The sequence below is a fragment of the Hemitrygon akajei genome, chromosome 4 (genome assembly GCF_048418815.1).
Source record: "Hemitrygon akajei chromosome 4, sHemAka1.3, whole genome shotgun sequence".
NCBI classification, from domain to species: domain Eukaryota; kingdom Metazoa; phylum Chordata; class Chondrichthyes; order Myliobatiformes; family Dasyatidae; genus Hemitrygon; species Hemitrygon akajei.
In genome coordinates, this window is record NC_133127.1 from 152,265,690 (window position 1) to 152,288,362 (window position 22,673).

The 22,673-nt window shown below is 39.9% G+C and overlaps 1 protein-coding gene across 2 annotated transcripts in view; it reads right to left on the bottom strand.

Moving 5' to 3' along the window:
* The window catches only part of gucy1a2 (guanylate cyclase 1, soluble, alpha 2), a 183,206-nt gene that overhangs the window by 37,020 nt on the left and 123,513 nt on the right, over positions 1-22,673 (bottom strand). For both annotated transcript variants that reach the window (XM_073043630.1, XM_073043628.1), the window contains one exon: positions 4,511-4,996. In XM_073043630.1, coding sequence (XP_072899731.1) covers positions 4,511-4,996 — 486 coding nt within the window. The remainder of the gene's footprint in view (positions 1-4,510; positions 4,997-22,673) is intronic.

Sequence of the window (22,673 nt, forward strand, 5' to 3'; positions counted from 1 at the left end):
AACTATGTGTTAAAGGCCAATAATACTTGAGGATTAGGAAAATAACTGTTCAATAGTAAGTGTTTCATCAATCTGCTGGGACTTCAAGATTCAGGAAGTTTTGGCTGATCATCACCTTATCTGCTATCTGGGTAACCAGCTCTCTTAGAACCCCAAGACACAGTTTATCAAGTCCAGAGGATTTCTTCAATTTCTATACTATGTTCTCTTTAATGATATTAATTAATTTCAGTTTCCTTCTTCATAAGACCTCTGTTTCCCTCCATTGTTTTCTGCAGTGAAGACATCTCCCAGATATTTGATTCATGACTTGGCCATTAATTTATTCATCATAGTAATTTATAAAATTGCTACAGTTACAGATTCATCAATTAAGGAATAGTGGTAGGTGATATTCTGCAGGAGATTTCCTTGCCCATCTTTTATGTGATACAAAGGGACTTGAGGGAGTGCAGCACCAATTTTGCCAGCACCTACACCAGTCTCCTAACTGAACCGCACTGCTCACTTTCTTTGAGGATTGTGTAGTTTCCATGTCACCAAAAACTTTGACAAACTTTTATAGATGTTAGGAGAGTATCCTAACTGGCTGCATCATGGAAACACCAATGCCCAGGAATGGAAAACACTACAGAAAGTAATGTATAAAGCCCAGTCCATACACTGAGGGCTGCCATAGAAAGGCACGTCTATCATCGAATACTCCCACTACCCAAGCCATGAGCTCCTCTAGCTACTACCATCAGACAGGAAGCCCTAGGTTCCACCCCAGGAACGTTACTACCCTACAAACATCTGGCTCCTGAACAGGAGTGGATAACTTAATTCAGCACTACTAAGAACTGATTCTATGACCTACAGACTAACTTTTAAGGACTCTTTACAACTCATCTTCTCAATACTATTTTTTGTTTGCACAGTTTGCCTTCTTTTGCACATTGATTGTCTGTCAGTCTTTGCCTGTTTAGGTATATTTTCTTGCAAATTCCGATTGTATTTCTTTTTCCCCTGCAAACATCTGCAAGAAAACAAATCTCTGGGTAGTACATGTACAGTAACTTGATAATAAATTTAGTTTGTACTTAAACATCTGGTGTGCAGATCCTGATGGTGGATCTGGAGATATTGATATCTGAGATGTCAGGTGAAAGTTTGAATTCTAGGAATGTGACCATGCCAGGCTGGTACACAACTAGTTCTGCTTCCAAGTTACATGGCATGTTTTCAAATGCTTGTGGGTAGAACATTGTAGTCTTAATTGATTTGAATGTACCTGCATCATGCTCTCATGCTAAAGTCGATGCAGTTGTTTTCACTGGATTTATCTTATTATTGTTCATTTTAGCAGGTTGATGAATTACTTACTCCACTATTTTTCATGACAATGTTCTTGTGGTTCTGTTTTATATATACGTCAGATTGGAAAAGCAGAGACTGTGCGTGAAACAGCTAAACTCAATGGCAAGTTGGTAATTTCATGTTGACCATTATAAGGATATGAAGGAGGAACAGAGCAATAATAGGTCAGATAACCAAGCTTCTTAGTCATTCATGGTTCAGCTATGACCTAACTCCATATACTTGCTTCTAAGATTTAAAATGAAGATTTGATCTTCCATTGATTGCAGTTAAGAGAAGGGATTTGTAAATCTCATGTTGTTCAAGCTCTCCTGCCTTAATTATAGATCCAAGTAATTTCTGGATGACTGATACCTGACTAGTTGGGTCTTCATTCTCCAACTTCACCCTCTCACTTCTTGCAAATAATGAAATGACATATACAGTTTCCCAGTCTAGAGGAACATTTTTTGAATCAGGACAATCTTCTGTAATCTGGATAGGGCATCTTGAATGATAACCTCCGTTAAAATCTTAGAATAGAAATTTTTACTATCATTTTTCATTCCATTATTTTGCTTCAGTTATCCCTGATTTGATATTAGCTACCCTAGGATGTCTCGTGTGCCATCCTTTTCTTCTAATGTAAGCACTGATGCAAATTAATATTATGTGTCTGCCATATTCTTATATTAAATGTATGATGTTGAAGCTATCAACTTTTAAGGAAGAAGTATTGCTCCTGATTCCCTTTTAAAAATGTTAGTATTGATTACGTTATGCCTTGCAAATTGATTTCCATGCTCTTTGTAGCTCTTAACAACCATTTTGACGCTTCCTGCTGTTCTTTGTAGTTGGTATGATCTTCACTTGATTGTGCCTTCACAAGATTTTTTTTGTTTTTTTCTTTATTTTGGTCCTGACCTCTTTTTTTTTATCAATGGCTATATTTTCTGGCAACAAGCCCTGCCCCTTGGGGATACAAACTAGGACAAGGTTAATCAATAGCCTGTGATGAATGCCATCGAACTTCATAAAATAAGGATATATTCAACTGACATCAAAATCACCACCATAGGAGGGGATGTTTTCTATAGCGGGTGAGTCTAAGACCAGAGGGCACAGCCTCAGAATAGAGGGAAGTCGATTTAAAACAGAGATGAGGAGTAATTTCTTTAGCCAGAGGGTGGTGAATTGGTGGAATTCATTGCCACAGACTGCCCACAATTCAGTGCCACAAGTCACTGGGTATATTGAAAGCAGAGGATGATAGTTCTGATTAATCAGGGTGCCAAAGGTTACAGGGAATGTGGTTGGGAGAGATAATAAGTCAGCCATGACGGAATGGCAGAGCAGACGCAATAAGCCGAATAGCCTAATTCTGTTCCTTTGCCTTATGGTCTTTTATTATAATAAGCCCAAACTCTAAGAAGTAACTTATAAGAGTTATGACACCAAATTTAAGCTGCATCCATAGAACTATGCCATTAATTACGTTGTTACAAAATTTGAAGGATTTGATTGGCACATAGCTTTAATTGGCACTTGGTAATCAAAGACTGCGCTGAAAACGAAGCCAAACACAATTTAATTTGCAGCTGGCAACTTGGCTAGTTATGTTTACTGAATTCATGCAAAAAGATTATGAATGGTTCACTTTGAAGCATCAAATATTATTTAGAAAATATTTTCAAAGGCCTGTACAGAGTGAAAACAAACAACAATATCAAGGTTACTTTAAATAAAACACACAGTGTTGGATCATTTAAAAGTAGTCTCAGTGTTTAGAAAGCAAAGTACATTTTCCTTGTGTGTAAAGGATCACTGGTACTGCATCTAAAGGCAGAAGGATGACATGAACATAACAAATTGGTCAGCTTCAAACTAACAAGCAGAAAAACAGACAAGGTGTGCTTTCCAGGAATATAAATGTGTGCTCAACTTTCACTGAGTGAGCCAAACACAATAACACAGCTATTATTCCTCCCCATCATTAATCTGAGTACTTTTTATAATTTATGGATGACACAGTTGTGTAGGCCTGCTGCCTCACTTTACCAGCAACAGGTTCAATCCTGGCCTTGGGAGTTTGTGTGTTCTTTCTATGACAATGCCCCTAATGTACCAGTAAAATCCTACGTCACAAAGACATGTGGATTGCACATTGTAAATTTCCCCCAGTGTATCATTGTGTAGTCAAATCTAAGGAGAGCTTGATTAGAATTGAAGAGAATTGTAAAATGGAATGAATATAGGAATAGTGTAAACAGTCAGCATGAACATAGTGGGGCAGGGGATCTGTTCCTCTGCTCTGTGTTTCCATAGCTCTATAAAATCTATAACTTAAAGGTGAGCGTCTCAGTCAGCAGTTTCTCGAGTAAATGCATACATACATAAAGACAGAAATGGAATACCAAAGTTTACTGGTTAAGTCACTAGAGTAGCAGCTGGAAGTCAGTTTCATTGATCCAGAGATAGGATGATGGGCATCAAAAGTTATCAGGAGAAGGCAGTGGAATGGGTTTGAGAGATAATAGATCAGCCATGAATGAGTGGTGGAGTGGACTCAAGGGGCTGAATGCCCTAATTTTGCCCTTATGTCTTATGATGCATGGTGGTATACAAGTTTGAATTCCACCACAGTAGTTGGGTATTTTAAACTGGAATGATTGAATAAAAATATCTGGAAAATCAATAAAAATGCAGTCTCAAAAATGATGACCATGAAACCACAGGATTGAAGTAAAAACCCATCTAATTCACTACTCTCCACCTGCCATTCTTGCACAGTCAGGTCTGTAGGTGACTCCAGGCCCGCTTGGCTTATTCCTTCTCAATCCAAGGCAATTAAGGGTGGACAGTAAATGCCAGTACTGCAACGTTCCCATCCCATTAGTGGATAAGTACACAAAAACGAAAAAGAAGGTCAAAGTGATTGTTGCAACCTTCTGCAAAGTGAAATCGGAAACCAATGAACTGATGAGCAAATGGAGTATTCACTAAATATTCTTACTGTAAAAAATGTAAGAATGTATATTTGCTGCATGAGATGTAACTGAATTTTCAATGGCTTGTTTCATCTTTGACAACCTAATTTCAAGTGCTGTCAAATATTAATTTAATTCCCCAGTCCTTTTAGTTCCACAGCAATAGCACTGTTCCATACAATTACCTTGTATACATCCAGGATTCCACACTGGTAGTCAAATCTGGTATACAGCTCATTCAGCATGCCGATCACTTGCATTGGCGTGCACTGCTCGCAAACAGCTGTGAAGCCAACAATGTCAGAGAAAAGCATGGTAACATCATCAAACTTTCTTGCCTGCACAGATTTTACTTGCCACAGCTGCTGGGCAACATCTCCTGGGAAAATGGAATATAGTAAGTCCACTGTCTTCTTTTTCTCTTCCTCTAAGGCTTGGTGTGCGTTCTCAAGGGTTGCTTTCAACTTGTCCATACGCTTCTTCAGGCCATCCTGGGCCTTGGCTTGCTCACCTAGCAGAATAACATCACGAGTGGCATCATGGATAGGTATGTCCGAAAGATGCAAACCTCGTCCCATTAACTCCTCTAGCTTGTCAACGCACGGTGAGCCCAGGAAGAGGACAGAGTTTGATTCAGGTACATGAATCATTTGTCCTTTTATCTCCATCACCTAAGAAGAACAATAAAGACTTTTGTCACTGTTCCCAAAATAATCCAAACATCTTTACAAATTGCAAATCAACGAAAGCAATAATAAAATGAGTAAGTTTGGCACAATGTCATTTAATCCTGATTGGAATACTCTCCTTGGATTATAGTAAGGGCTATCAAAGGATAATGTAGACATCTATGCATTATATCTGATCTTTATTGAACACAGAAGACTTATATCAACTGCAAAATTTTATGTTTATATTGTGGCATTTTTATATTTATAATTTACATTGTCCAAAAATAAACCTGAACTAAACTCTTAATATTAGTAACAAAAGCTACATGAATTGGATAGGAAAGTGAGGCTAGGTTAATACTTGGATGGACAGGCCAGGTTTGAATCAGCTGTACCATATGAGGAAAGAGTAAAGATCATCACTTCAAATCCATCAGAAAGCTCGTGATCTACTAGGCACATGTGATCCTTGCCCTTCTGTGCAGATCAGAGAAGTGGACTGCAATGGGAAGGCACCACTAAACCAGCTCCACTAAATTGTCAGACTCTTTTGGCAGCAAGTCTACCCAATTAGAATCAGCAAGCTCCAACGTGAAGTCCACATTGATCACAGGCCCAACCTCAGACGCTTGAAACAGGCCCTCCGCTCCAGGTTCCATCAAAGTAAAGAGGAAAACACTGTAATGGCTCCCCTCTCGCTGTGAAATGGGGACACCCCTTTTTACCTTATTAGGGAGAGAGAGAACCCATGGTATGTCCAATAACCGGGTGAATGAGTAGTCTTTGGGGTTCTGCAAATCTGTGTCTTTATTGACGCTTTGCTGCATGTTTGAGTGCTCAGTGCAGGGAGGGGGATCGTTGCTTGCTGCTGCTTGTCCGTGGGAGGGGGGAACTGGGGGGGCTTTGGGGGTTCTAACATTTAACTGTCATTTCTTCCTTGGGGCACTCTGTTTTCATGGATGTTTGCAAAAAACAAATTCAGATTGTATATTGTATACATTTCTCTGACATTAAATGCACCTATTGAAACCTATTGATCTCCACAGAGCCATGGAAATCCATGGCCCACGTCTGCTCAAAGAGTACAGGAAACATCAGGAATGAGTTCATTTGCCAGAAGTTCAGCATAAAAGCTTTGTAGAGTGCACTAACCCCCTATTTACCACCTGCCTATGCCCACAACTCCTTCTTGCCACACCTGTGGCAGAGGCAATGGACTTCACTGAACTCGGGTAGAAGCAAGTCAGCCTCAGTCCAAAGGGACTGCAGAAAAAGAATAGGACATGCAATTACTCCCTTCCCTTCACAAGAGATCTATAATCTCTGATAATGCTTTAAACGTTATCCTTATTTCATATCTTGAGAATAGAACAAAGTTTATTAACCGTAGAACAAGTCAATGGGCTTAATTTTAAGTTCATGCTCAAGGACAGCAGTTCATGATTGAGAAGGTTCTTTACTGCAATTCTAATTCAATTAACTTTGATTTTCTCTACTTACTTTGACACCACATATGTAATAATTTTTCATTATGTAGATATTGATTGATTAATTGTAATCTTTAAAGTTACTTAATAGAGTATATTCTTCCTCATTGCAACGTCCCCACTCTCTCCGACTTCCGAGCCACTTTGTATTACGACTTTTCACAACTGTTACCAAAATCTGCTTAGAGATAAGTGAGACTCTAGGTGATACCCAAGCTAATCTTTTCTCTCAGTACCTCCCTGCTCCTTTTGGCGTTCAGTGTTTTTCTGTTCTGCGAGGCTGACTTGCTAGCTCGAAGCTCAACTCAGCACGGACTTCTGTGGAAGGAGCCGGCCGGAGCCTAGTTCCGTGATCCGGGTGCAGGTATCACAAGGCAGGAAGTATGAAAGTGAGCTGATGTTTTGAAAACCATTGAGCGGACCCGTCGCAAATAAAATCTGACACGACGCCTATGACCCCGCCGTGATTCGAACACGCAACCTTCTGATCTGGAGTCAGATGCGCTACCGTGGCGCCATGAGGTCTGTTTCTTTAGAAATTGCTCAAAATTGGCACATATTAAAATTAAAATCGGGATATTCAGACATAATACCAAAAGGTGTAGTTCAGTGCCTTCCTCCTGGAAGCAAGGCAACAGAAGGAAATAGCAATCTTAATCCCATTAGTCTTTGTAAAAGAGCAGAACACCTACAACATTGACCTCGGATCGTACTTAAGAGAGGTAGAGGAAGAAGAGAAGGCAAATATTAGACAAGTTTGGACTTTTCTCTAGAAATCTGTATCATGGATTAACAGGGACCTTTATACAGAATGATGTAGAAAATTTTATATAAAGCCAGAAAATGCTAGAATTGTTCAATAGACCAACTAGAGAGAGAGCAGTACTGGATCTCTTGTTAAGGAACAAGACAGGGCAGGTGTTAGATATGTATGCAGGGGAACACTGTGGATCTAGTGATCAGAATTCCATTGGTTTTAAGGTAATTATGGCAAAGGTTAGGACTGATCTGCAGACTGAGGTTCTAAATTGGAGCAAGGTGAATTTTTATGGCATCAGAAGGAATCCGGCAGTCATGGATTGGGATGGGCTGTTTTCCAGCAACGAGATGCTTGGTAAGTGCAAGGCTTTTAAAAGTAAAGTACTGAGAGTACAGAATCTGCATATTCTTGTTAGAATAAAGTGCAATGCTAACAAGTTTCAGAAACAAAGGTACTGAGGATATAGAGGCCCTGGCAATGAGAAAGAAGGTGGGACATATCAGGAATAGGCAGTTAGGATCAAATGAGGTGATTGAGAAGCATAAGAAATGCAAGAGAACGCAAGAGAGATATCAGGAGAACTAAAGGAGGACTTGAGGTTGCTCAGATAGACAAGATGAAAGAGAATCCCATGCATGTCTATAGCTACATAAAGAACAACTGAGAAGCAAAAGACAGAATTGGTCCTGTTGAAAATCTGTGTGATTATATATACATGGAGTCAAATGTATATATAAATGTATATATAAATGTATAGGAGTCAAATCTCCTCATGGAAGGGGAGATCTTAAATGAAAATGTTTGCATTCACATTTACTCTAGAGACAGACACCGACACTATATGAGACAAAAGAGTAGAGAGGTCATGGACCATATCCAGATTATGGAACAGGAGGCACTTGATGCCTTGAGAGGAAGTAGGATTGAAAATCATTAGGGCCTGACAAGCTGTTGCCTTGGACATTATGGGAGCCAAGGTCAGAGACTGCAGGGGCCTGGTAGCTGTATTTAAAATGCCCTTAGCCAGAGGTGAGGTTCCATGTACAAACAAGAAAGACACTAAGAACAGACTAGGGATTTTTAGACCAGGAAGCCTAAAATCAATTGTGGGCAACTGGTATTCTGATAGGCATAATATTATAAGTACTGAATTTGGATAGACAAGGCCCGATTAGGTGTAGTCAACATGGCTTTGTACATGGTAGGTTATGCATAACTAGCCTAATTGAGTTTTTTTGTGGAGGTTACCAAGAAGGTTGATGAAGGAAAGGCAGTGGACATTGTCTACATGGAAATTAGCAAGGCCTTTGACAAGTCACACCTGGGAATCTGGTCCAAACGATTTAGCCAATTGGATTCAAAATTGGCTTAGTGGGAAAAGCCAGTGAGTAGTAGTATAAGATGGTTCTCTCTGACTGGAGGCCAGTGGCTAGTGGTGTGCTGCAGGGACTGATGCTAGGTCTGTCGGTGTTTGCCATCAATATTAACCATTTAGATGATAATATGGTGAACCAGATCAGCACGTTTGTGGGTGACACCAAGATTGAGGGTGTAGTGAGCAGCTATCAAACCTTGCAGCATGACCTTAACCAGCTGCAAAACGGACTGAAAATGGTCGATGGAATTTAATAGAGACAAGTGTAAAGTGTTGCAATTTGGAAGAACAAAGCAAGGTAGGACTCACACAGTGAATGGTAGGATTCTGGAGTATGTGGTGGAACAGGAGAGCTGGGAACACAGATCCCCAGTTCCTAGAAAGTGGAATCATAAACAGATGGGATCATAAATAGAGAATTTGTCACATTGGCCTTTGTAAATCAAGGAGCTAAGTACAGGAGTTGGGATGTTATGTTGAAATTGTTATGTTGGGTCTGAATTTTGAGTATCATATACATTCTTGGTCACCTACCTACAGGAAAGATATCAATAAACTTTAAAAAATACAGAGAAAAGTTGCAAGGACTTCGAGCACCTGAGTTACAGGGAAAGTTTGAATAAGTAAGGACTTTATTCCCTGGAGCACAGGAGAATGAGTGGAGATTTGATAGAGGTATACAAAATGATCAGCAGTACAGATAAGGTAAATGCATACAGGCTTCCCCCCTTCCCTCAGGTTCGGAGAGACTAGAACTAGAGGTCACAGATCTAGCGTAAAAGGTGAAATATTTAAGGAAATCTGAGGGGAAGCTACCCCACTCAGAGAGTAGTGTGAATGTGGAATGAGCTGCCTGCAGATGTGGGTTCAAGTGCTACATTTAAGAGTAGTTGGGATATGTACCTGGCTGGGAAAGGTGTGGAGGAATATGGTCCAGGTGTGTGTGGATGGAACTAGGTAAAAGCTCAGGTCAACATGGACTGGATGGGCCGAAGGGCTTGCTTCTGTGCTTCAATGACTCCATAACTATTTCCAGCAGCTGCATTTTTTATTTTCATAGAAAAGATGAAGTTGCTGAATGTGAAATCCAAAACAAATGCCCAGAGCCACATAAGGCTCTTTGACTTGCAGCTTTGCAGCTCTTCAGAGCCCGGAATATGAAATGTTATTATACCAGAGGAGAGAAATGATACATTTCCCACTAAACATTCCCATTAACACTAGGATACCAGTTAAAATTTAATAAGAATTATTTGAACAATCCATTCCTCTTGTGAATGTTAGTATCCCTGTTGTTGCCACATAATTAAACCCAGCAAAAGCAACAAAAATAGCAGAAGTGCAGAAATGATTACAGATCTTTCAGAGGGGAACAGCATTTCTTCTTTCTGCCCAAAAGTGGAGATGAATGTACACTATAAATTAAAATGCAACCAATTGATTGTTCAATAAAAAATAGATTAAAAGCAAAATCAACTTGCTCTGCATCAAACTTAAGAGTCTCTTTGAAATGCTGTCTCAACACTGACAACCAGGTGATTAAACACATGGAATAAATAAATTAACTAAATTTAGTCTTTATTACATTTACAATTTATTTGGTAAAAATCTTAGAGCATTTGGCTACATCTACAGTTATGTCTCTCACCCTCTCCCTCTCAAAAAGTTAAAATGGTCATAGCGCCTCACTTTAACTATCTTCCTTTAAATATTTCAGATTTGATCTACAAGCAATACAACAAAATTATTAGTGACTTTCTATGGGATAAGAAGAAGCCCAGAATTAAAATGAGTAAGATGTGTATGTCCAGGGACAAGGGTGGGCTCAGTCTACCAGACGACAGGGCATATAAATTATCCTTTGAAATGACCAAGTTAGCTAAACATTGGGACAGGGTTGATGTTGATTCAGATTGGGTAGTTATAGTACGGAGCTTGGCTGCACCACATTCTCCCCTTAACATTCTCTCACAACACGTGGAAAACAAGACTAATCTAAATTCTATACTATTTCACTCAAGGAGTGTGTGGAGTACAATTCGTAAAGCTTGTAAAATGTCACATTTAAATCAGTTATACTCCTCGCTCTGGAATAATCCTGAGATATGCATTGGGAAAAGAATGGTGTACTGGAAGGAATGGAAGATTAAAGGTGTAAATACAGTAGGTGATCTCTATGAGAATGGGATTTTTATGTCGTATGTGGATTTACAGAGGAAATATAACTTTGTAGATAAAGGGAATTTCTGGAAGTATTTACAAATAAGACAACATTGCTTTAGTAGCATATTCAAGAATGGTGGCCCACAAAGTAACCCTTTAACTGAATACTTTACACGACCATAGGAAGTTCATAAAGCATCAGTGTTTTATAAAATGTTCAAGCACTCTGTGGGTGAACCATGTAACAATCTCAAAGCAGTATGGCAGAAGGATCTTGGAAGCGATATTGAAGATAATGAGTGGTCAAATATTTTATCAAATGTGGGTAGACATATTAGGGAAGCGAGAGGGAAATTTATTCAGTATAAGATAGTACACATTATTATTGGACACCAACTAGACTCTACAAAATGGGAATTGTTGATAATCATTTATGCTGGAAATGTAAAAATGAAGTGGGCACATATTTTCACATGATTTGCGAGTGTTCCATGGTTCATCCATTTTGGTGTAAAGTTCTTGATTTGTTGGGGAATTGGTCTGGTCCTACACTGCCCTTGTGCCCACGGCTTTGTCTCCTGGGTGATAGGACAATGATACCTAATGTAAGCAATGACAAATTTAGTATTTTAAAGGTGGGTCTCATCACAGCTGCAAGAATTATATTGCAAAACTGGAAAAAACCCAGATGTCCCACTGTGGGGGAATGGACTGAGGAAATGGTTAAGATTTCATCATATGAACACATGTTGGGAAGAATTAACAGTGAGGGAAAAGTGCAAGACGCGTGAGATCAATTTAGGTTGTATGTTAATTTAAACTTAAATTAGAAGATTTTTCTGTTTCTTAGTTTTATATGTTTTCCTGTCATGGGATGGCTGTGTAAATATGCTGTACTGTATCTGCTCTATGATATGCTGTGCTGCTTCGTAAAATAAGAATAAATAATAATAAAAATTTGAATTACAAAAAAAAGCTGTCTGTGTATTTTTGATATTTAGTCGAATAAAGAGACTGCTTCATGTCTACCAGTACTTCTCTCTGGTGACTTCATTCATGCAACAAATCACACACCTTTGGGTTGTCAGCTACAAGTACAGTTATGTCCAAATACAAAATGGGGTGAAAAAGAAACATTAGAATATTTCTGCCTCTGTTGCATTTAGTAGCTGGTATATCCATTTCAGACTTTGTTGATAGCCCTGATCATTTTAGCAGTCATATATAACGTGTTTCATTCAATCTGGTTTTGGTAAGGTTCTTTCAAATATATGACCATGTGTTCCCAGTAGCTTCATTTACAGACTCTGTGCCTTTTTTGAATTTCAGAGTAAGCAAACAAATTGTGAGGCTAGTTATGTAAGTAAGTGGAAAATATTGGCACTTTAATTTTAGATAAAAGAATGTCAGACATGCAGCTTTTCAATTAAACAAGCAACAGTTCTAAGAATTTCAATGCTGTATTGTTCATTTCCCTGAATACAGTTCAGTTCTATTTTTTACGTTCTGTGCATTCTGGTAATGTTAGATAACACCAGCATCTAAATCTAGTCAATTTTTTAAATTTATAATTGTCTTTTTCATCTCAGTAGTATTCTGAGGTAATCTACCTCAATACTCATTAAAAAATTCCAAAGAAAATGATCTCATCCAACATTAATTTGATTATCAGTAAATTTGATAAAAACACAAATATAAACTTATTTTATACAAAGGGGGATTTGGAAAGTGAAATAAAGAGCACAGTGTGATTTATTATGATGCCTTATTAATTAGAAATGGACTCATACAGTACATTGCTACTCCCTAATCCCCATAATATGGGTACATTGACTGGAGATGTTATGATCTCTTTGATTCCTGCTGGGGATCAGATTGTAAGAAAATAAAAAGAGGAGTAGACCACTTGGTTCCTCATGTCTACCATTCAGTCAGATTATGGCTGATCTCTCCTTGGCCTTATTTCTTTTTCTGCCCTTGTTTCCATACCGCGCTCAATCCATCAATCTCACGAAGATTTAACAACTTCCTGTAAGAATACCTCCCATAATCTTGCCCCACAATCTTTTGTGGTGAAGAATTCCAGATATTCCCCACCCTCTGCAAGAAGTTCCTATACACCTCAGTTTTAAATGCCACTTCTCCCCCTCCTATTCTGAAACTATATCCCCTCATTCAAGGCTCTCCTACGTGTGAAAATGCCTCAACATCTACTCCACAGGATGAGAGCAGATCAGTTTGGATTCAATGCATAGTTTGCTTATAGCTAAGATAGCCTCAAACCAGGAAGCTATCAATACTCTAAGTATTGAGAGTTCAGTGTTAAAAATGGAGAGGGTTCAGGAGAGGCAGAATGGTAGGTTTAATACAAGGATATCCTTTCTGTTTTGAATGGAAAAGTTAAAAGGATCTTATCCTGATTTTGGTACACACCAGAAGATGACCTGTGCCAGAGCTTTGGTGGCTGTGCATGTTGAGAAAACTATTAAGAGAGTCACACCTAATCTTAGAGCATAGAACAGTATAGCACAAAAGAAAGCCCTCAGCCCTTAATATTGTGCCAACCTAATTGCATTCAAAATCAAATACTCAATGAAACTAATCCCTTCTGCCTACACAATGTCTATATCCTTCCATTCCATGCACATTCACATGACTACCTAAGAGCCTCCAAAACACCTCTATCGATTTGCCTCCACCATCACCCCAGTCAGTGTGGTGAGGGTACTCATCACTCTCTGTGAAAAACACTTACCTTACACATCTCCTTTGAACTTAGCCCCTCACATATTAATGCATGCCCTCTTGTTTTAGTTATTTCAACCCTAGGAAAAGGTTTATGGCTGTCTACCTTATCTATGCCTCTCACGATCTTATAAACCTCTATCAGGTTTCCCCTCAGCCCCTGCCACTTCAGAAAAAACAATCCAAGTTTGTCCAACTTCTTATAGTATGTGCCCTCTAATCAAGGCAGCATCTTCTCCAAAGCTTCCACTTCCTTTTGATAATGGGGCTCACGGAACACACCTGTCACAGACCTCCAAACAGAATAAGTCCCATCAAGTCCCATAGTGTCTTCTATGGGCAAGACAACTCTGAACCCAAATGAGGATCCCATGCATCTTAATCTTCTAGATGAGCATCCCATGAGGGACCTTGTAATATGTCTTAATAAAATCCATGTAAATAACATCCGCAAATCTACCTTCATCAATCATCTTTGTCATCTCCTCAAAAACTCTATCAAGTTAGAAAGACATGGTAGGAAGAGGGAACCATGGCTGAAGAAACACGTGAGGCAACTAGTCAAGAGGAAAAAGGAAGCATATGTTAGATATAAGAAGCAGGAAGTAGGAGGGGCTCATGAGAAATATAGGGTAGCCAGGAAGGAGCTAAAGAAAGGACTTAGGAGAGCTTGAAGGGGGCATGAGAAGCCCTTGGCATGTAGGATTAAGGAGAACCCCAAGGCATTCTATGCATATGTGAAGAACAAGAGGATGACAAGAACGAAGGTGGGACCGCTAAAGGATAAAGAGGGCAACATGTGCCTGGAGGAGGAGGAGGTTGGGGAGGTCCTAAATGAATACTTGGCTTCAGTATTCACAAGTGAAAAGGATCTTGATCAGGGTGAGGTCGAAATAGAGCAGGCCTGTGTGCTGGACAATTGGAGATTACAGAAAAAGTGCTAGATCTTCTTAAAAACATCAAGATTGATAAATCCCCAGGGCCGGATACGATACACCCCAGGTTGTTGTGGGAACTGAGAGAAGAGATTGCTGGAGCATTAGCTATGATCTTTGAATCCTCTTTGGCTACGGGGGAAGTGCCAGATGACTGGAGAATGGCAAATGTAGTTCCCTTGTTTAAAAAAGGTAATTAGGAGAAACCTGGGAACTACAGACCAATGAGTCTTACATCGGTGGTCTGCAAACTACTGGAAAGGATCCTTAAGGATAGGATCTACGAGCATTTGGAGAAGTACAGTCTACTCATGGATAGTCAACATGGCTTTGTGAAGGGAAGATCGTGCCTCACGAGCCGGATTGAGTTTTTTGAAGAAGTAACAAAAGAAATTGATGAGGGTAGGGCAGTAGATGTGGTCTACATGGACTTTAGCAAGGCATTTGACAAGGTCACTCACGAGAGACTCATCCAGAAAGTCATGAGGCATGGGATAAGTGGAACCTTGGCTGTTTGGATAAAAAATTGGCTTAAAGGAAGAAAGCAGAGGGTAGTTGTGGAAGGAAAGTATTCTGCCTGGAGGTCAGTGACTAGTGGAGTGCCGCAGGGATCTGTCCTGGGACCCCAGCTATTTGTGATTTTTATAAATGACCTGGATGTAGAGGCGGAAGGATGGGTGAGTAAGTTTGTGGATGACACAAAGATTGGAGGAGTTGTGGATGGAGCTGCAGGTTGTCGAAGGTTACCAGAGGATATAAACAGGCTGCAGAGTTGGGCAGAAAAATGACAGATGGAGTTCAATCCGGACAAGTGTGAGGATAAACCAGAAGACTGAGTATAAGATTAATGGTCAGATACTTAAGAGTGTGGATGAACAAAGGGACCTTGAGGTTCAAATCCATACATCCCTCAAGGTCGCTGCGCAGGTTGATAGGGTAGTTAAGAAGGCCTATGGGATGCTAGGCTTCATTAACAGGGGGATTGAGCTCAAGAGTAGAGAAGTCATGTTGCAACTCTACAAATCTCTGGTGAGACCGTACTTAGAGTATTGTGTTCAATTCTGTTCACCTCATTATAGGAAGGATGTGGAAGCTATGGAGAGGGTACAGAGGAGATTTACCAGGATGTTGCCTGGTTTGGAGAACAAGTCATATGAAGCAAGTTTAGCAGAGCTGGGACTTTTCTCTTTGGAGCGTAGAAGAATGAGAGGGGACTTGATAGAGGTCAACAAGATTATGAGAGGCATAGATAGGGTGGATAGTCAGTACCTGTATCCCAGGGCACCAATAGCAAACACCAGAGGGCATATGTACAAAATTAAGGGAGGGAAGTTTAGGGGAGACATCAGGGGTAAGTTTTTTTTACACAGAGGGTTGTGAGTGCCTGGAATGACTTGCCAGGAATGGTGGTGGAGGCTAAAACATTAGGGGTATTTAAGAGCCTCTTGGACAAGCACATGGATGAAAGAAAAATAGAGAGTTATGGGGTAGTGTGGGCTTAGTACTTTTTTTAAAGGATTATATGGGTCTGCACAACATGGAGGGCTGAAGGGCTGTAATGTTCTATGGTTCTATGACTTACTTCTCACAAAGTCCTGCTGGCTGTCCCTAGTTTAGCCATGGTCTCCAAATGTTCATGAATCTCATCCCTAAGAATCCTCTCCAGGAACTTTCCTAACACTGACAACAGACTCTACAATTTGTTGAATTATTCCTATTTTCCTTCTTGAATAATGGAATATTAACTACTAGCAAGTCCTCTGGGACCTCACCTGTGGCTAACAAGGACATGAAGTTATTGGTTGAGGTACCATCATTCTCATCACCTTTCTCAATATGCTGGGGTATATCCAGTAAGACCTTGAGGACTTATCCATCTTAATTTTTTTGAGATTCAACACTACCTCCTTGAAACACCCCAGCATATTAGCACATACCACATTGATCTTCCTATCTTCCATGTCCTTCTCCATGGTAAATACCGATATGAACTACTCATTACGGACCTCACCCACATTTCCCTTCATCCAAGCAAATGTCCCTTCCTTTATCCTTTAGTGGTCCTACCCTCTCCCTAGTTATCCTCTTACTCTTGATGCATGTGTAGAATGCCTTAGGATTCTCTTTAATCCTTCTTGCCAAGGGCTTTTCATAGTCCCTCCTGGCTTTGCTAATTCCCTGCCTGAGTCTTTTTCTGGCTTCTTTATAATCCTCAAGGGCTCTGTTTGATTCTAGCTTCCTAAGCTTTACATACTTTTTCTTTTTGTCTAAATTCACCACCCCTTTCAACCCCTAAGATTCTCCTACCTTGCCATCCTTATTCTTTCTTCCGAATGGAACATACTGTACCCCTGTGCAGTTAGTCTTTAAAACCACCCCCCCCCCCACATGTCGGATGTGGATGTGCCTAAAAACAGCCATTCCCAATTACCCATCACTAGTTCCTGCCTAATCCTCTGCTTCAACTTAATATTCTCCGCAAGGTCCATACATATCCTTGTCTATACCCATATTAAAACTTAAGGATTTGTAGCCACTGTTTCCTAACTGCTCTCCCACTTAAAAGCCAATCACCTGGCCAGGCTCATTACCCAACACCAGGCCCAGGTTGGTTCATCCTCCTGTTGGACTGTCTACACTGTGATTTCAGAAATCCTCCTGGATATACCTAATAAATTCTGCCTCATTTAAACCTCTTGCACTAAGGTAGTACCAGTGTATATTAGGGAAGTTGAAGTCACACACTGCAACAACTCTGTCATTTTTACACCTTTCCCTAATTTGCCTGGATTTTGGTTCCTCAATGTTGTACTAGCAATGGGGTCTGGGTGAGGAGGGGGAACATGGGGGAGGGGCAGTAGTATAATCCAATCAGAATGATTGCACCTTTTTTAAATGCCTATATATTTCCTTTTATACTTATGGCGCTGCAATGTCCAAAGCAAGTGAGACATGTCCTGTGGTCCACTTAAACATCTACATTTTAGTCCCAGTGTCCTGAGTCAGGGATTTCACTGATGCAGTCAAGCTCCTCATAGATCTGAACTTTTGTCTATAGTGATGTTGGAACATAATATTAACTCTTCCATTTGTGCTCACAATTACTCACAATTTGTAAAATATTCTTTCATTCTTAACAATGTTTTTCGTAGCAAAGCCTAAACCTTGTTCATGCATCTTGCTCTGCCTGTGCTGTTATCTTTCTGTGATTCACTCTAAGATATGGCTCTGTAATTGTGTTAGGCAGTTGATGAGTCATTTAACTTCAAAATCAGCTCCCAAATGTTCATGAGGAGGACCTTGCTGGTCGACTAAACTTGGAGCAGCTTTGCCACATTCACATCTACATCTTGATTGATATCAGGTAGTTTTTCTAGTTTCATTCTTATTGGGTTTCAACAAAGAGGTTTTGATACAAGGGAATGATTTGCTGGCCCATTTTAAAGTCAGCTATGTTTTCATGGATTTTGAGTACATTCGAGTCCAAACTTGATAACGAGCAAGTTTTTTTTTCCCCCAGAAAGAGTGTCTTTGTCTTCTGATGAGGCTTATGTTATGTTTCTTTGTCTTCTTAAGACCATCACCATTACTGGGACATGGGACTCTTCCAGCTGCACTGGGTCGAAGGCTGATAGACCCTGCGGTTTCAGCTCTCACAACATGACTTCATATGTCTTCTACTTCCTCTCCCAGGGATGAGGCCCTTGGAGTTTCTGTTGGCATTTCTGTAGCTCTGGATTTTTACAGGATGGGGTTGTGAGTCCCACGCACAAACATCCTCCTTTCGCAGCCAGGCTTGGGACCATCCATGGCAGAGTTTTCTGTTCAGTTTACACACATGTATATTTTTAAACATTATTTAAAGAGTTTGCCCTCTTCCTCTAATGAAGAGTTATGGAGCTTCATGTACTAATCACTTCTTCATGCAGGTCTTGGAAGATATGGATCCATTACAGAATCAGGTTTAATATCAATGGCTTATGAACCACTTCATACTGCTCCCCTAATGAAAGAAGCATAGTAGGCCAGCAGTTAGTGTTACTGCATCACAACTCCAAGTATTTGGGGTCAAACCTCATTTCAATGTTGCGACTGTGGAGGGTGCACGTCCTACTCATTGGCATATATTTCTGCTTGTTGCCAGTTAATTAGCGGTTGCAACTCACCCGTTCCTTGAGTGCCAAAGAAATCAAAGGAGAATTGTTAAATATTTAATAGAGAACAAATACAGGGCAAGAGAGACACATGAAGATTGGAAAAAGAATTGATGGGTTTGTTCTGCTGTATGCCAGCATGGACTGAGGGCCTCCTTCTGTATCATAAGTACTGAATTAAAATCCTCTGAAAGATTTGGGATACCTCCACAAATTCTATTAGCTCAATACTAGATTTTGCCATCAAATATCGTTTATTTGATGTTGATTGTTGAAATAACTATTTTGTCAATATATTTGAATAACAATTTAAACTTAACCCTGAAGACTTTATCAGTGCTCTCTTTGAGAATAATTAATTTTGGCATTGTTATTGTGGTGATGTAGTATTTAGCCTGCCCTGCCTTGCCTTGCGCCCTTAACTCCTGGTGGAGTCATCAGGGTGCCGTCATGACAAGCTTTGCATCAGTCTGTTCCATCTGTCATGGTTGTGTGCCAGAGCCTGGGTCACTGCAAATGTTCTCCCTGTCTATTCTTTAATGTTGCCCGTCCATCTTTTCCTCTGTCTGCCTCTCCTTCTTTTCCCCTCCACAGTTCCTTGTAGAACGGTCTTTGCAAGGCCACTGGATCTTGTTACGTGGCCGTATCATCTCAGCTTTCTTTTCTTCACCGTTGTCAGAAGGTCTTCATGAGGACCAATGTGGTGCCGGATGGTCTTGCGGACCTGCTCGTTTGTGAAGTGGTCCAAGTATGAGATGCCCAAGACGTTGCAATAGCATCTCATTTCCAATGCCTGTATCTTCCTCTGTAGCTCTGCTGTGAGGGTCCATGTCTCGCATGCGTACAGGAAGATGGAGAATATCAATGCACACAGGAGTCTGATCTTGTACTTCATGGTGATGTTGCTGTCCCTCCATATTGTCTTGAGTTTGGATAGTGCAGTCATTGTCTGTGCAGTTCTTGCCAGGACTTCTGGTCTTGATCCTTCATTACTGATGATTGTGGAACTGCTGCACTGTCTCAAGTTTCTGACCATGGACTGAGATGTCTGTTGTGATGGCACCGTTGTCATTTGCCATGAGCTTGGTTTTCTCGGCACTGATTTCCATTCCAAACTTTCTATATTTAGCCTATAGAAGTGATAATGTTTTTGAGGGCTTATATCCCCCACAGTATTGATCTTTGGAAGATGCCATTTGGGTTGATCCCTGTCTGGGTTGTGTTTGCAGATGTGCTCTCAGCAGGCTTGAAGAAAATAGAAGGATAGAAATCAGCTTTTACCTTTGGGTATGTTAAGGTACAAGTCATTATCGTCCAGTAGCTCATTGAGTATTACAGCATGTAAACAGGCCCTTTGAGGCCTCAAGTTCACGCCAACCATCAAGCAGCCATTTATACTAGTTCCACACCAATCTCATTTAAATTTTCCCAAATTCTTATTAACTTCCCACAGACTTTAAACTTGCCTACTAGAAGCAATTCATTGCAGCCAATCTAGCTACCGTACTGCACATCTTTAGGGCGGGGAGGAAAGTGAATCAAAGGAAACTTGAGTGGTCACAGGGAGAACACACAGCCTCCAGGTAAAAAGCAATGGAGATGAAGATTGATCACTGTGTCACTGGAACTGTGGGACAACAGCCCTATTAACTGTGCCATTACTCCTGTTCCTTCAGGTTATTGTAGACCCCACAGTTCACCTGTGCACCATTTCTCTAAATTGACCTTAAACAATTACAAAATTAAATCAACAATATCTTCAAAATATATATCCTTTTAGATTCTTTTAGATTACCTATTTATAACCAGCCATCTATCTCACAATGACATTTCTCTGCAGCAGCTTCAAAACCATCTTATTGTTCAAAACATCCAATTATCTTATTCACTTTATCCTATTAACCCTCAATCAGATTCCTAACAAGATTTCCATTCAGTTCTATTTTAAAGGTATTAATCAATGCAACCTTGACTTGTAATTTAGGAAACAATTGTTCCTGCAAGAGAAATCTAGCCTTTATTAGAACTGCACTCTTCAATTAACAGTTCACATAGATTTTTTAATTTCCTGTCAGGATGTTACACAAATTAATTAATTCTGCTACAATACTATCCTGCTAATCTTTGGCTTTCTGCAACAACTTATGCTTAATCAGCAAAACCCAAGAAAACAATTGCAAAATGTGAGGAATATGGATAAAGCCCATATTAAAATGAATAGCTACAAAATATATCACAAGAATGTCAATGATTTGGATAGAAACCCTAATGATCATTAGATTATGATCAACAAAGGGATGATTATTTTTAAGTAACACACACAAAATGCAAGCATCTGCAGATCTTCTCTTGTTTGTGATTGAATATTTTTAAGTGTTTGGATTATTGGTACTTCCGAAAATTATGCCACAACAGCAATCACATTCTGAGCATGTTCTGAACTATTCACACCCTGAAGTAAATTGAATGTTTGCCCTCAACCTTCTCCACTAGAGTAACAATAACTGACCATGTCAGAAACCAATGATATCTATAGCTCAAGCAAAAGAAAACATCCAGTGACAGGTGGACATTTCACTCTTCTCCCTGCTCCTAAATTGTAAGTGACCCAGAAGGGAAAAAAAATTGAAGAAGTCACCAGGATGAATAATAGTCTCTGAATTTGCTGGATTTTCCTCTACTAATGCCAGAATGTCTATTTATGGATTTTACAGTTTGACGTACTAATGAGCTGATGTAGTGGGAATTTGGACAGAATTAAGGAACAGGCAAGTAGCAGAAGAGAAAATCTCCATGTTGCACAAATTTAACTTTAGATATTTTAGTATACAGAGGATGAAATTTACTGAAAATAATTGCAGAAACCTTTTATGGTCCTTTGTATAAACTAATAAAAGGAATCTTTGTGACCCAGACTGGAAAACATCTGAATTGATGTGCAAATTCCTCATTATATCTGTAGTCTGGCTTGGATGTGTAAGTGGATATCCATATCCTTCACACTCTTAATCTTCTGGGGCTTTCATAGCATCCCATCATAATTTGGGTGGATGTGCTAGAGAGTAGAAACAGAAATGATTCCCTATTGTCAGGGCTTTCAGAGTATTCAACAGTCAATACCCACACATATTTCAATCCCAATTTCCAATACCGTCCACATCCTACACTTTATGCAATATTAGCACAGCGTCAGTTTTCCTTTGCATTCATACCTTGAACAGTCTGGTTTTTTAAAGCATGGAATCCAGGCTCTTATTTGAAATGGTAGCAGAGATTTAACCATGGCATTCCCCCCTGGCCGTTTCTATCAGCAAGTTCCAGCCCATCCCTCATCACATAGCTCCGGATCATGGAAAGGGGATGCACCCAATATTCTGCACCACAAGACGAACAAACCATACAAATGCTTGGTGCACTATCATGAAAATGGAGATACGTTGGCACAGTTACTAGAGCCTCTGCCTCTCAGCACCAGCAACCGTCAATCCTATTCTACATTGCTGGCTGTTGGAGTTTGCATATTCTTCCTGTGACCTCATGGGATCCCTCATGATCCCCCAAATGGCTCACACGTTCCAAAAATCGTTAACTGGCCCCAGTGCATAAGTGAGAGATAGTGCTTGGAGAGAATGGATAGGAATGTGGGGAAATAAAGCAGTGATTACAATTAGTGCGTTTGATTAATTGTGTCGATTCAAAGGCCAAGGGACCTAATTCTGTGCTCTAAGACTTTATGAAATTAAAGACCATACATCCTCCCTTGAAGTTCTCTGTTTTGCACCATGGTTTGATTTGTCATTGAAAAGGTAGTACACATAGATCAGCTCCTTGCAATCTAAATTCTTGTCACATATTTCCATTGGAAGAATCATCCACGCTCCAAATGTTCCCTGATGGCTGTGGTGAAATTGCTAATCTTGTGAATTAAATGACACAAATTTACATCATAAGCAACATCATGAGAGTGATGGAGCAAAGGAAGACACAATAATATTAACAAAAGGCAAGATCCTATTAAGGGCTATTATTTAGAAAGCTGGAGGACTTTGTGCGACTGC